Here is a 15983-nt window from a genome sequence, read left to right on the forward strand (position 1 = left end):
AAAGGCTAAATATTACATCAAATAACCGTGACTGTCTCTGGTGTCACTAGTGAAAGCATATTGTGCTTTTCACCCCTCTCCGCCGTCAGATAATAAGCTGATTCCGACATCGATTTTTCAACATGTAGGAATTCTGCCCGCCTTCTAAATTTAGCTCCAGATTTGGGGAACGTTTGCACTGAGAATTTCAATTGACCAGACTGTGCCGCCGTCTGTGATACGGAAGACCCGGAGCATCCAGACTTTTTTTTTTTTTTTTTTGCACTTGGTTACCGTTGCAATGTTTTCTTAGTTTTTGAGCTGAAATGAAAGTGGATTTTTTTTTCTCTTATTTCTTTTGACATTTTGATGATATAGATTAGATCAGAGACAAAACCGAGCAGACACAAACTAGGACACACTTATACACTCAACATTTGTGGACACACACACACACACACACTGCTAAACGAACACACGGTTATTTTGAGAAATATTACAAGTAATGGGAGTTATGATATGAGTGATACTTCTTATACCAATAAAGGCTATCAGTAGGAACAAAACAATGTTCATTTTCCATGACATATGTCCATTGAAATAGTCCATACAGGCATCTAAAGTCCAAATACCTTCCTCATTCAACACCAGGTATAGGTATTGAAGGTATACCTTTTCAGGTACAGGTATATATATGTGTATATATATATATATATATATATATATATATAAAAGATAATTATAACATAACTGAAGAGTATGACCTTCAGGCTGCGACCTTTTAAACACTTTGCTCCATCTGTTGTTTTCCATCTACACTGTCAATCAAATAGTCACCAAGGACGCGACTCAGTTCTCCCAAATCCCCTGAATGCTTCTTCAGAGAGGTTTGCAAGGTTCCGACTCGGACGCCCGACGCCCGAGCGATCATCCTGTCCCGTCGACGTCGTCCAGATTATAATTCCCCTGATCGGCCCTATGCCGCGTCCTCGCGCCGAGCCGCGTCCAGTGGCGCGGCGGTCGTTTAGCTGCTCGCCCGTTGAATGCCGCTTCGTCACACTGATTGGTGGCGGGCGGCAAGGGGGCGGAGTGACGTGACGTTTTTCAACTTTCTTTCCTCACAGATGCGGCCAAGCTGTGCGGATTGCACTTCCGCCTCAGATCCGATCCCGATATGTGCTTCCCTTCAGATGTGCTCTGGCGGATCCCGTCGCCTTCCTTGTTGCAATGCGCTCCACGTGCATTTCCACCTCGCACTACCGTGCGTGCTTCCATATCCAGATCAGGTGTCGCATTTTAATGCCAGGTGTAAGAGTGGCCGAGGTCTCTCAGCCCGCATTTCCCCCCTTTTTAGACGAGGTTAACAATTGCATACCTCCTCCTTCATTTCTCATACCTCCTCACTGATTGATTTGCAGTTTTTTGGGAACACCTTGCTGATAGACAGGGGAGGCGGTGTGGCAAGGCTGGAGTTGGATGCTAATTCTGAACTTCAGGGACATGATGCAATGCTGCTATGCAATCGGCACAGTCTGGTTTTCTCACACGTTTCTCTCGCGTCATTTTTGAGTCTATGTATGGATCGCAAATCCTCGTGTGAAGTCGAGTTCATTCATATAGATCGTATCAACGCCGTCACAAACGGCTTGACGAACCGACATTTCACAGAGAAAATCAACTGCGCCCCCTTATCTTGAAATATTTGTGAACATCTCCATCAAACCCATTGGTAAAGCTCCGTCCTGGTCCTTCTTTCTGACAGATTGAGAAGATCATGAACCTGATCGGAGCCGGCATCGACACATCCGGCAGCCAAGAGCCCAAACCGAGCGGAGGTAATTGCCGACCGCCGATGATGCATCTGGAACGTTTCATTGAATGTGTCTTGCGAGCAGGGAATATGCAAATGCATTGTTTAATACACTGACGGTGTGTGATGCCAGATGAAAGCTAATGAGCCGTGCGACTGTGGAGTGGACAGAATCTTGTCCATTTACCGTTTGGATGTTCTGGTTGTCCTTGCGTCACATAAATAATTAGTACCATGAGATTTGATTAGACATGAGTTGTTTGCAGCTTAACAAACAGATGATGGCAGTGACCACATTTTTTTTTTTTTTCCCCCACCCCGTGATAACAGCAAGGGGCCTTACATAAAGAGGCTGTTCAAAGTTAAAACTCAACACCATGAAATGTAGTCCTTGTTTCTGGTGCAGTTCTTAAATTGTTATTTAAAATGACTTTATGAGACTATTAAAAGGATATTAGCATTATAATATACTCGATATATGGAGTCAAAAATACTGTTAAATTGGTATTCATCAAAATATATTGTGATATTTTGACGTCTCCTCATTCATATGGTTCCTTCTGATGTTGAAAGGTTCTTAATTCTTATTTCAGTCATTAGATCGAGGTTGATGCCACAATTTGGTCCACAGTGGTTTCTAGTCAATATATATTATTGAAAGTTATCGTGGGTAATTGAATTAAAACCCAGTGCATCGGTCTAAGCAAAGTAGTGAAAATGAAATGAAAGAAATGGTTATTTGATGCATTGCTTCCCAATTTATGCCATGGACAAGGCCCCGCTTTTCAGACTACGCTCTGACTTCGGGCCCCCACCCAAAAATAAAGGTGTACATGGTTTAAATGCATGTAATACAAAAATAATAAAATTATGTACATGTTCTATGGTTTTAACGGGTACTTTCTGACAAAATGTGCAAATCTCACAACAAAAAAATTCACCATCATCATTGAGTTTGAGCATATTCATTTTCTAAAAAAACAAACAAAAAAACGATTTTATTGGTGAATGGTTTTCTTGCGGACAGCCTGCAATCGCTCCCAGGACCCCTAGGGGGCGCGTACCCCAGTTTGGGAACCCCTGCTTTCAAGAACCACGGCATCAGGGGGGCCATGTCCAGCTCCAGGTGGCACCTTTAATATCAACCCGCATCAGTGAATTGTTATTTGTTTGGCTCAACTTGCTGCTTGGCTGCTTTTTCGGGTAGCCGCTGTCGTCATATTCCCAAAAAGGAGAACCCCCCCCCCCCTTAAAGTTCCAATGAAGAAATCCAATCCAATCCAATGCGATCCAACCCAGATGCGGAGGGCCAGCTGGTGTTTGTTTAGACCTCACTGTAAAAGCACCATAAGGTGACGCCGCCGCACACCTCCGCCGACCACGTTGCGTAAGCCGCCCCCCGCCCCCCCCCCCCCACCCCTTCGCTCCGAAACAGGACCGTCCCGGCCTCTCCTCTGCTATATTTAGAGTCACGTTTTTCCTTCGTTATGTATGTTTCATACGCTAACGACGCGCTGACCACAGAGCGATGCAATTCAGCGTCGAGCTGAAAGTCGGAGGGAGGGGGCGGCCGGAGGAAAAGGTCTGAGCGCCGTTTCAAAGTTAGGGCCTTGAAAGAGAAAAAAGAAAGAAAGAAAGAAAGAAAGAGGAAAGATGAGGACGCTTGAACGATGCGACTCACCGCTGAGAGATTTCCTCCTGCCACTTGATGTCAGATTGAATCTTTTTTTTCCCGTCGCCTCGCTGCCGTCTCCTTATCGCTCCATTACAGAGAAGGAGGGAATAAATGTGCTATTTATTTATTTATTTATTTATTTTCTTAAACAGCGCGGCCTTGGCCCGAATGGACAAAATTGTGGCCAGTGTGACTACGCTGTGGTGATGCACTTTGAGGGCATTGGCTTTGAAGTGAAAGAAACAAGTTACAAGGGCTTGTTTATTTGAAGAGTAACTCCGCCCCCCGGAAAAATAAAAAATAAAAACACGCCAAAAAAAAAAACCCCAAAAAAACAACACGGTTTTCATCTTCCACGGCCTTTGAGTTGTCGCCAGCAGAAGAAAGCCAAGCCCAGGTTCACTCCAGTTTGAGAATGAGCTCTGGCTGTCCTTTTTTTTGTTGTTGTTGTTGCTTTACTGCCAATTTCAACTTGCCCCGATCTTTCCAGGACGCCTTTTGACTGAAGGCGCGGCACTCACGACAACAACAATCCCAAGCCCCCCCTCCACCCACCCAAAAAAAGTGGAACTCTGTAAAACCTGTTAAAGTGTAAATCCATAAGATCGCCTGTGTTGGGCGGATGACGCGATGAGTCCCAGAATCCATTGCAAAACTGCAGTGTTTTTGCACCCACCCTTTAGGTCTCGACCACTTTCCTTTCTCCAAAGTTTGCCTTCTTCCGATGTCATGTCCGAGTTTGTTTTGTTTTCTTGGTCGCTTGAGGTGGAGCGGATACTTACATATCTATTTTTTTCCATTTTTTTTTCTGTGAATGTTCATCCTCATCGACAGTTTACGGACCACGACTAAAGACGCTGCTTCATCAAAATAATTCACTTCTTGCGTGTGCCCAAATAGTGCATACTGATGATCGTCAGCAACAACATAAACAGCACACAGAGCAGCCCATGCATACGGCAAATACATTTAATGGCTGTTTCTTATAAAGTGCCAGCTTAATAAGTAAGAGCTGAATATAATATATGGGATTTTTTTTTTAACACAATTATCTTATGGATTACCACTTTAAACAAAACCTGTGTGTAAAAAAAAAAGGTCCTGCCCAGTATGCCTTTTGAAAGCATTAAGATATGAAAGTCATTGCTTGTAAAGCAAATGCAATACCCGCTAACTCACTATCAATATCGCTTTAATTCTTTTAAAATTGGCCTTGACAATGTTTTAGCACTAATGATGCTTCTCTGCCAGTCAGTTCATTTACTGCCCTGACTTTTATGTAACTAAAACAAACGCCCCTGCCCTCTACAAATGAACTGTTATCCCAACGATTAAGACCAGGGATTGTTCGGGGTTACATAACTGGAAATATGTTGTTTGTTGCTGTATTTCTTATAGGTGTGTGCTATTTATAGGCCCTGTTTGAAAAGTGGCACAGCCAAACCATCTCAGATTAAGCTGAGTCATGCAGTAAGCTGTCCCGATTCCATGTGGAGATTTTTGCACAAGTAACTCCGAGGGAAGAGAAAAGGCTTTTGTTTCTTATTTCTCTGCCACTTAGCGAAAGGCCCGATATCTCAAATTGCACGACGTCATGAAAGGGAACAAACGAGTGCCAATCATCGGGAGGGGGTGGGGGGGGGGGGGGGGTGGAGCGAGGGATTATTACACTAAGCTGCAAAGCCAAATTGTTACTCTCTATTCTACCTTTATCTCGTCATTGTGACCAACACCAGAGAGCCTCCGCCGCCGCCCTCCTTTTCCCCTTCGTCTCCCTCTTCCTCTGTTCCTTCCCGCGTCTCCGTATCCCTACTTCTATTAATACTCCGTTTTTCGCACTCATTCCCGAAATATAATTTATTATTATTTTTTTTTTTTTTGAGATGGCCCAGAGCCAAGTGCTGCCAATTGATCTGCAGGTAGCGGATTCCTGAACCCCTAGATTGCCGTGGCACCTTGCCACGGGAAAAAACGAGAAAAAAAAAAAAAAAGAAACATCTCTGCGAGTCTGCGCCGCTCTTCACGCTCAAAGATGAGCCTGTTTGTGTTGTGAGCCTGTGAAGAGTGTCTCGATTGTGTGCTACGAGAGCACTGAGTAAATGAGCTTAAAAAGAGAGAGAGAGAGAGAGTGAGAGAGAGAGGGAGAAGGGAGGTGTGGCGGCGTCGGGGTGGCGGCGGCGGCGGCGGCGGCGGCGGCGGTGGGCTCAGCCAACAGCACACACAGGAGGCATCAGCTCAGTTTGTGTACCGGCGCGCTCTGACGTTCAAAGGGAAAAGAGTCCGTCTTCAGTTTCCCTGAATTAATTCAGCTTTGCGGCTCATTTTCTCCACCGCTTGGGTGTGTTGACAAGGAGCCGGTGCTTTTCCCTCCCGCTCCGATAAAGACGCGCAGGCTTTATCTAGAGAGACTCCTCTACCCCCCGTTCTCTCTCTCTCTCTCTCTCTCTCTCGCTCTCTCTACCGGTAAACAGGCCCCTCCAGCAGCTCCCCCGAGCCAGGTCTAGACGGAGCTGACCGCTGTTCAGCAGGTGATGTGACAGTGACCGGTGCAGTGGATTGGCCGTCAGTTAGTAATTCCATGCCGCTGCCGTGGGAGGTTTTTACCATTCCCCAATGAGTGTCCGTAACGAGGGTCCGGATATCTGGGGAATGCGGGTTGGGTTTGGCACAAGGCTCTGAAGTGGGGACGCGTGAAGGAGGAGCAGGAGGAGGAAGGGTTGGTGGTGGTGGTAGTGTGCCTGTGTGTGTGGGGGGGGGGGCGGGCGGAGTGAATCATAATTAGCCCACTTCAATCTTCCTCACTTCCTATTACCGTCTTATCTCCCCCATATGTTTCATCACCTCACCCCTCCATTAGTCTTTTTTCCGTCTCCGGCTAGCTCTTTTCTCTGCGGTAGCCCCTCCCCTCCCATCTTTCTGTCTGTCTGTCCGTCTGTCTCTCCTCCACAGTCGGAGCTGATCTAACAGCGGCTACTTCTGTCTGGTAATGGGCAGCGATGTGACCTGCCCTTTTACCTGATCGTTAAGGCGGCGTAGTAGGTTACAGGCTGCCAATTACTGAGCTGGCTCAATATATAGCTCTGCACTTTGCCGTCCTCTGTTGGCATTGCACTTCCTGAGCTGATTGGCCGGTAGGATGACTGGTTGTCTTGCGGCCTGGCTGACTGACTGGCTGGCTGACTCACTGACTGTCTAACTGGCTAGTTGACTGGTTGGCGGATCGACGTGCTGGCTGGTTGGCTGGCATACTTTCTTGCTGGTTGTCTGAGAGACTGGTTGGCTGGCTTATTGACTGGTTGACTGTCTGTCTGGTTGGCTGACTGGATGGCTGTTTGACTAGCTCCTGAGCTGATTGGCTGACTAGCTGGTTGAATTGCTCACGGTTCTGCTGGCTGCCTGTCAGGCTTACTGACTGACTGATTGACTGGCTTGCTTATTCTCAAACTGGGTTACTGGCTGGTTGACTGGCTGTCTAGTTGGCTGACAGTTTGACTGGTTGGCTGGCTGCTTGGTTGGCTGGTAGACCTGGCTGACTCCATCGCTGTCTTTCCGGCTGGTTGACTGGACTGAAATGTCGCAGAAATTAACTACTTCGAAGTTTCCGGGCATGGATATCCTTTCTTGCTGACTTGCTGACTTGCTGATTGACTGACTGACTAGCCTGCTGTCTGCCCTACTCACTTGGTTAACTGCCGAACTGACTATCTTGCTGGCTGACTTACTGGCCACCTAACGCATTGACTGAAAGACCCATCAGCTGGGGATGTGCGATTGGAAATAGCCTGAAAGCTGTGTCATTACGCTGGGCTTGCAGCTGTTCCAGATCACTCTGGTGACGGATGCCGTCAGGATGCGTCCTCACTTCTCCCTTTGATGGTTTTGGCAGCACAATGGCTCCGTGCATTTGTTTTTCACACCCTTCTCCCTTTTGAATCCTATATGATCTCCGCTACTTATAGGCTTTGGCCTGTCTGCCACCAGCAGCAAGCAGTGTCTTCTTAAATGGTTGATGTGATACAAGCAAATCGAGGTAATGGAATTTGCCTCTTTTCTGTCACGCTGTAGAACTGGGTGATATGGAAATTAAATGGGACTTGAGAGTGGTGCTTCTAAACGCGCGCGTGCGTGTGTGTGTGTGTGTGTGTGTGTGTGTGTGTGTGTGTGTGTGTGTGTGTGTGTGTGTGTGTAAGACAGAGCAACTGTGTGTGTGTGTGTGTGTGTGTGTGTGTGTGTGTGTGTCTCTCCTTACTGGCACTAGAGAGTACTATTGACTTGAATCCAACATCCTATCGCAAAATGAGACGTGAGAATAAAAGCCGCAGGTCTCTCGATAGTGGTCTTTGTTTAGATGTCGCTTGCGTGAGTACTAAAAAAAATAAAATAAATTACCCCGCGGGCTTCCACAGCAGCGACTCTGTGGACCGGGGTTGAGGGCTATAACGTCCGTTTCCATTCTGCTGGCTTCCTTCGCAGAGAAGACTGTGATTTGGGACTCCCAGCACTCGTACCCTGCCTCGGATGGTGGTGTACTTTCTGCACTGGCAGGATCAGAGTGCCTCTGTGCAATTCTAATCAGTGCAGAGGGGGGAGAGAGAGAGAGAGAGAGAGAGAGAGAGAGAACAAGACTGAATGAGATGAGTGTTGAGGTATACATAGAAATAACACAGCATGCATTTATTTGTGTGTGAGAGAGAGAGAGAGAGAGAGAGAGACAGGGAATGAGGAAACTGAAAGAGATAAGTGTTGAGGTATGCGTAGAGATAACACGGTATGCATTTATTTGTGTGTGTGAGAGAGAGAGAGAGAGAGAGAGAGAGGGAATGAGGAAACTGAAAGAGATAAGTGTTGAGGTATGTGTAGAGATAACACGGTATGCATTTATTTGTGTGTGTTTGTGTGTGTTCCAAAGAGAGTGAGAGAGATGGAGGAGAAGGAGAGAGGGAGGAGATAGAGAGCGAGAGACAGAGGATAGTGCACGTGGCTGTGCACATCTGCGCGTGCATATATGAGAGAGGGAGAGAGATGGGGAGAGAGAGAGAGAGAGCGACAGAGGGAGGGAGGGAGGGAGGTAGAGGCAGGGAGGGGAATTGATATGGTGGGAGCAGGAGAAGGAGAGGAGAGGAGGAAGGGAGGAGGAGGAGGAGGAGGAGGAGGAGGAGGGAGCTGGTTACGTGGAGCAGCACCCCGCACCATCCGCCAGCATACGGCAGCCCTGCGGTGCAATCACACAGTGTGGGAACAGGGGTATGAGATCGCCAGCGAGCGAGAGGAAGGAAGAAAGAAAGGCAGCCAGAGAAAACAAGAGGAGGCACAGACAGACAGAGAAAGCGAGAGAGAGAGAGAGAGAGAGAGAGAGAGAGAGAGAGAGAGAGAGAGACGTGAGAGAGAGAGAGTGAGTGAGTGAGGGAGGAGAGGAGAGGAGAGGGGGGGGGGGTGTGCAAAAGAAGATTGGGGGGATTTGTTCGGATGAGAAGGGGGATGATCATCGAGACTGCTGCCCGTTGTGGATGTGGAAAGGACGCAGTGGTCGAGGCGAAGGCAGCACCCGGCAGCACCCAGGACCCAGCAGAACCCAGGACCCAGCGCCCAGAACCCTGCGCTTCCCTTTTGTGTGGATGCGACCCGGCACCGGGACGTCATGCCCCGCCGAGCGTGAGGGCTGGTAGCGTGTGAGGAGCCGGGAGCAGCTGCTGCGACCGCCGTCCCTGCGCGTTGCAGACAGGCAGGCGGGGGATGCAGCAGAACCCCCGCTGCACCCAGAGCAGAGGGGCTTGCGGTGCTCGCCGTACCCAGCGAAGAGGAGGAGGAGGAGGAGGAGGAGGAGGAGGAGGAGGAGGAGGAGGAGAAGGAGGAGGAGGAATAGGAGGAAGAGGAGGAGGAGGAGGAGGAGGAGGAAAGCCAGGTGGGCTTCTCAGGCTTACGTGGGGGCTGTGTGGGAGCTGATTTCGTCTCCCCACACCTTGTGTTGGGTTGGGTTGGTTTAGAGCCGGCTTCACCAAACTCCTGCGGTTCCTGCAGAGATTTTTTTTTTCTTCTTCCCCCTGTTGGATACGTGTCTGGATTTTGGGGCCTTTGGAGGGGGAAGCGATGAGAACGCTCCGTGGGTGAGCAGCCAGTCAGCCAGCCAGTCAGCCAGCCAGCCAGGCTGCCGGAGAGAGGGTGCCAGGCGGAGCAGACAGCACTGGCAGCGGCACCAAGGACACAAAGCCTCCCCCCACCCCCTACCCACCTCCGCACTGGCCAACCACTCACCTGGAGCCACATCAAGGAATCTATAATTGGATGTCATTGTGAATTTAGGAGTTGACACTGGAGTTTTGGGAAATAATATCTTGACATTTTTGAATTTTTTTTTTTTTTTTCTTTTTGGTTATAGGATTTTACATTTACAATATTATCACCTTAAAACTTCTTGTGGTTCGTTCTGGTTCTGGAGTAAGGACTTGTGTGGGGGAAAGGAAAGAAAGAGAGAGAAAAAAGAGAAAGGAAACAAAGAAATGGTTTCAGCAAATGTGTGTATTCCGTGATCAGAGATAACATGAGTACCTCAACAGTACTACCTTCATTGCATGAGCCGAGTCCTAGCTCTCAAAGAGGTTGACCAATGAAGCCATGGGACTCAGCCAGAGCATTACAAGTATGTCATGAAACCCTGAAACGTTTATCTTTTGGGGGGAGCTCAATATTTATACACTACACGGGACAGGAGGAGTAGCCCTGTTTCTAAAAGAAAAAAAGAAAAAAAAAAAAAATGGGGCGCGATTAACTGGATTTGTTAGTGTGGGGTTTGTGAAAAACTAAGCATTTAGTTGAAGCCTAATTCAAATGTATTTTTGCCAAATCTCCTGAGGTGTTGTGTTAAGAGAGTTATCAAGGCTAGATGCTTACTTTTTGCACTTGCTCTTCTGCTCACTAATTGAATGTCTAGTGAACTTGCTTTTTTCTTTTTTGGGGAAGATGCCACTAAGTGAGGCTCAGTCCAATGTAACTCTTATCCCGACGGGCCCGTTCCCACTCACCTACCTCCTCGACCCCCGCCCGGCCTCGCCCGGAGCTGTGTAGTAGCCTCTAGTCCCCCCCTCCATTCCCACCATCCACCCACCCACCCGACCCCTCCTTCTTGCAGCAGGGCCTGTTCTGGGGCCCATTCAGCCAGACCCCAGCACCATTTACACCCACCTCCCGGCCCCCCCCACCCCCCTACGCCTGTTCCCCTGGGAGGAGGCCCCCCCCCCCCCCGCCTTTCCCCCTTGGCCTGGACCCTGCCTCCCCCCTCCCCCGCCTGGTGCTGCCGCACTCGGCCCTGCCTCCGCCGGCCGAGGATGATGTGGCAATGCCATGTGTCGTCCTCGGAGTGCCGCTGCTACCGGCTCAACGGCTTCTCCCTGCTGAAGCGCTTCCCTCTCTCGGCAGATGGGGCCTGCGGCCGGGCCCTGGACCAGCCCGTGGGCGAGTGGCTGGAGCAGGTGGGGCTGCCGCAGTACGAGAGCAAGTTTCTGCTCAACGGCTTCGATGACCTGCGCTACATGGTGAGTGGATTGAGCACCGCCGCGTCCCTGGGGGCCCGGGCCACTTCACATCTGTCTGTCTGTCTCTGCCTCTCACTCTGTCGCTGTCTGCCTCTCACTCTGTCTTCTAACTTGTCATGTAGACACGTACATATATGACAGTTATACAATTCTGATATCATACTTACAGTAACATAAAATAAGGAATTTATAAATACATTAAAAAATAATAACATTATTATTATTATTATTATTATTATTATTATTATTATTAATAATAATAATAATAATAATAATAATAATAATAATAATAATAATAACAATATGAATATGAATGATAACAATACTTATAAAAATAATAATTATAATAATATTAATGAAAAGACAACTCTCCATTTCTGTCTGTCTCGTTCTCTCTCACGTTTTCTCTTTCTATCCCTCGCTCTCAAACTCTGTCTGTCTCTCCCGCTCTGTCTCTCTAACTCCGTCAATTCAATTCTGTCTCTCCATGTGTCTCTCTCTTCATCTCTCTCTCTGTCTCAAATTCTCTGTCTGTCTGTCTGACTGCCCATCGCTCTCTTTTTCTGTCTCTCTCTCTCTCTCTCTCTCTCTCTCTCTCTCTCTTTTCCGGTATTGAACTCTGTCTCTCTCCCTCCGTCTATCTCTCTCACTCTCTTGTTTGCTCTCACGCTCTCTCTTTCTCCATTGCCCTCACTTGCGTTCATGCTTTCATGTCTCTGAAGCCCTGCGTCACCCCTCCGCCCGCCTCTCGCAGCTCTTGTTTCCCCTCCTGCCATTGCACTTGACCCTCGCAGCCCTTCGCTATTTCTCTTCCCTCCTTCCTTCCTTCCTTCCTCCACCTCCACCCCCCCCCCGTCTCTCTCCCCCCTCCATAATTCCTCATCACCCCTTCCACCCTACGCATGACCCCGTAAAGATTTATGGCCTCGCAGCGAATCCCTTTAAAGAGTATGAGCTGTCACCGATGGTAAGACAAATGACGACCAAAACCTATTAACTCTTTCCTAGCATTCCCAATCATGGCATCTCATTTGCTGCATGATTCCTCTGTCGTGCCCTCCTCTCACTAGTGCAAATCCTCTGATTTACGGCCGATGGCCCGGCCCTCCTCATGGGGTTCAACCTTATAGCCTTGGCATAAAATCCTTAGATCCGCTCTATCTGCACATGCAGCATGGTGCTTTTCCCACATACAGTAAACTTTGCACGGTGCTCGATAAATCTCATTATCAGTCTCACTCTCTGTGCTTCCGAACACAACGCCTTGCTGCTATTTAACAGTGTGGCGACAACGCCGCACTGTATGATAAGGGTATTGTAACCTTATGTACAAACGCAGTTTATGGGTTTTTGAATTGTAGTTTTGAATTTGTAGGGATCTGCAGTTGAGGTGCAAATGGCATCAAGAATGTAAAATCTGTTTATCGAATATCAGCATATATTAAATATTTAGTTTTTATGCATTTGAAGTTCATGCTGTGGCCACTTACTGATGTTTGTTAAAAAAAAACGTCTCTGAGTGTAGATTTTGCACTTGGGTGGGTTTGCCAGGTTAGGCGCCTTCGTTATAATAGTAAGTCAGTTACGTATCTCTTTGTTGTCCACACAAAGGAAGCGTTTGACAAGTATGTGGTCAGACGGATTCATGTTTCTGGAAAGCACATTGACACATTTTGCATGAATGTGCTGCATTTTTTAAAGGCCTCTGTCAGATTATGCATTGATGGATTCATTTAACTGCAGCTCGGAGCATGGCTGGAGTCTAACTAAACGCCGTATCATGTTCCCAGTAAAGAACATCGCGAGGACACTGGATATTGTGTTTTTCGGAAATGACAGTACAACTTCAATTTCCGATCATCTTGCTGTGCATTTCATGGAACCAGGCTTTTAGGGTATGTGTCTTCCGGCGGCGTTAGCACTATAGCGCTATATGTTGTGACGGTTTGTCAACGCTACACTTAACCATGCAAACACGCAGCGTGTAAGATGGAGATAAGTGTTTCTGTTTACCATGCCTCCTACCCCCCAGGCGTACTCCGGACGGTTTTTTCCTCCTTCTGACAATGAAAGTAATTGTAATAGTACCAGAGGGCCGATTTGGATGAGGTATGTTGCCACCCCCGATCTGGAGACGGGGCAAGTGCAAAGAATTTCGCAGCCGTTCGTTTTCCAGCCAAAAGTAGTCATTAGGCACAGTATCTAAACAGTAGTTAAAAAAGTATCCCAGCAATTGGGACAGAAGATTTCCATGACGATCAAGTCTTTGGGGATGCGATGTGATGGATTCTCTGGGTCGTTAGGCTTTCTGATGTGCATCTCCATCCCGTGACTAATGTGGCTCCTGGACTTGATGCATCAAGGAGATAAATCATTAGCTTCGCAAGACAAATTACTGTTGGATATTTACAAGAACATGGGGGGGGGGGGGGGTTATGAGCAGATGAAAGGTCAGAGCAGTCGGGGCATTGTGCCCTTTTGGTCTTTGGCCAGATTAGTGCATTGACGCTGCCTTCTCGGCCCGGATGTGTGAGAAGGGAATGAGCAGTAATATGCCAGCCGTTTGTTTTCACCAGAATGTATTCCGTGGAGTTTATGAATTTGTATGTAAATGTCCACACAGAATGGCAAACTGGAGAATGCTGTCAGGATGCAGTGTGTGTCCGAGTACACGTTAAGATGTTTCCAAGACATTCTGTTTCGAGACTAGATGTCGTCTGGTTTTTGGTTATTGTAATACTGTGATATAGTTCAATGTCGTATTTAAGGCTCCATTACAGTAAAATGAATGCAGTTTTCTGAATTCAGAGATTCATGTTCAAATACATGTTGCGTTTTCTTGTGTGTAAATATCTTATCGAAACACCAATAGCCATCCCCCAAAATATCATCAAACAATCAATATCGCAGCATCGGTCAAAAATATTGTGAGATTTTCATTTAGTCATTATCGCCCCCTTCCCTTGTGAACCTGAAACGGAACTTCATCCGTGTAAGTTCCACCCATCTGTGTCCTTTGACAGGGTCCTCTCCAAACAGGAAGACAAAACATTCTCCAACAAGCGTCGTAGCTCAGCAGCCAAACCGTTCCGTCACAGCTGAAGACGTAGTGCTGGCAAAGTTTCTGCAGATCCGCCCACCAGAGAGCGAGAGAGAGAGAGAGAGAGAGAGAGAGAGCAGGCACTCTCGTGCACTCTGCAGGGTTCTCTGCATGTGATGATCGCTCTGAGATGCAGCTTTTGAGGGATTATAAATTATGAACAGCTGTGAGCATATTCTCATAATTTTTACAAGATGATTATCGGTTTTTTTTTAGACTGCTTCCAGAATAGGAGCCTCCCAGTAAGATCCTTTCACCCCATTGCATTTAGGGAATCCTTCCTTATCAATAAAAACCTTAATAAGATCTGTCCGTATATAAAAGGGGTTATATTCAATGTCACTCGGATGTCCCAACTAATGTTGCAGTGAACAAATTGTCAAGTGGAAGCCATCTTAGAAGCCCCCACCCCCCTCATCATCCACTTACGTTGTTTCCACTCCACATTAATATTGCAGCAGTTTGCTGAATCCTATTCTTTCATGTACTGTATATAAATGCAATGCAAACTCGATGTCACTCAGTCAGGATATTCATGCAAAATCATCCTTGTGTTCTTTGGACTCCTGAGAAAAAAAACAGGTTTTTTTTTCCATACAATCACTCAAGGGGAAGAGGATCTGTGCAGTTATAGTTCACTGTTGCACGCAGCGCACGCGCGTATGGAGAGGTTTCCACTACGGCTGCATCTGAAAGTCACATCCACTCAAGTCAAGCTCGTATAATTTCTAAGCTATGTGAGAACCCAAGCGCACATTCCCGTCACATGTTCCAAATGAATTATAAGTTTGCAGAGTCTCCCAAAGCGTCGGCCGACTTCAAAAATAGGTAGTGGGTTTTATTTTGTCGGTTCCTGGCTCGGTCGAATCATCATGGCGATGAACCGCAGCGAGCTCCAGGGCCTCTACACGCAGCTGCATTGTGCTCCGAAAACGCCCCGGCGAGAGGCGATTGAGTAAAGACTACGGCGCGTTTTAACATTCTTGGCCAGGAAGAATCAATCTGCAGCAGTCCGGAGGGAAAATCGCTTAGCTCCACATTCTCAAGGACTCTCCTTTATTCTTTGCCTTTAAACTCGAACGAGACGACAAACCCAAACCTGTGAAATGTGAAAACCAGCAACGTGAGAAGGGGGACAAAACAGTAAAGGTTCCCCAATTGTTCATTTGTCCGATATGACCTGAATGACCCTTGCCATAAACGACAGTGCTGACTTTTTAAGAATTTAATTTAACACTTAGTGGTGTTACAGACGATAATCTCTCCTCTCTCCTTGGAATTCCATTAGAGCAGATAGATTATTCTTGCCATGCACAATTTATTTGACCCCCGTGTCCTTCCTGCGTGACATTCCCGCTCATGTCAGGGTGATTTGTATGTGGGCTGCGTGCGTACGCATGTCCCCATCTGCGCGCACACATGACCTAGCGTGTGCGAACATACTACACGCCTTTATTTTCACTGGTATGTGTATTGCAGACTAAGTCATATTATGCAACGGACATATGCGCTCTCGCATGTCCATCGTATGTCTTGTCTTTGAATTGTCCTCAGGGGCGGATTCAGAAGTGGAACAAAGATGCGGCTCTGTACAGGTTATTTACTGTCACTGAAGAACACATCATTGGGATTAGTGCTTAAGAACCGTTGTTTAATTATCGTTTCAATTGTACTCAGTCCACTTCATTGCACCATTCGCATCATCAAAGTTTGTGTGTTAGATATTTGTGTTCTGATATATGTATATCGATATTGGCATATTAAGCATGCAGATGATCTGTTTTATTTTCACTTGTATGAGGTAATATATTGTTTAAACGTAGTCAGAATTTGCATATCGTAAGTCAGACTTCATCTACAGACACTTCGAATGAAAGGACCCTAAGGGTT

The 15983-nt window shown here is 47.1% G+C and overlaps 1 protein-coding gene across 1 annotated transcript in view; it reads left to right on the forward strand.

Annotated features, from left to right (window-relative positions):
- Positions 1-15983, forward strand: part of anks1ab (ankyrin repeat and sterile alpha motif domain containing 1Ab) — a gene marked incomplete at both ends in the record, with an annotated part of 49271 nt that overhangs the window by 13137 nt on the left and 20151 nt on the right. Inside the window, 2 exons of the mRNA XM_080001045.1 lie at positions 1742-1814; positions 10878-10993. Of these exons, the coding sequence (XP_079857171.1) occupies positions 1742-1814; positions 10878-10993 (189 nt within the window). The remainder of the gene's footprint in view (positions 1-1741; positions 1815-10877; positions 10994-15983) is intronic.

This window comes from Zeus faber (genome assembly GCF_960531495.2).
Source record: "Zeus faber genome assembly, chromosome: 5".
Taxonomy (NCBI): domain Eukaryota; kingdom Metazoa; phylum Chordata; class Actinopteri; order Zeiformes; family Zeidae; genus Zeus; species Zeus faber.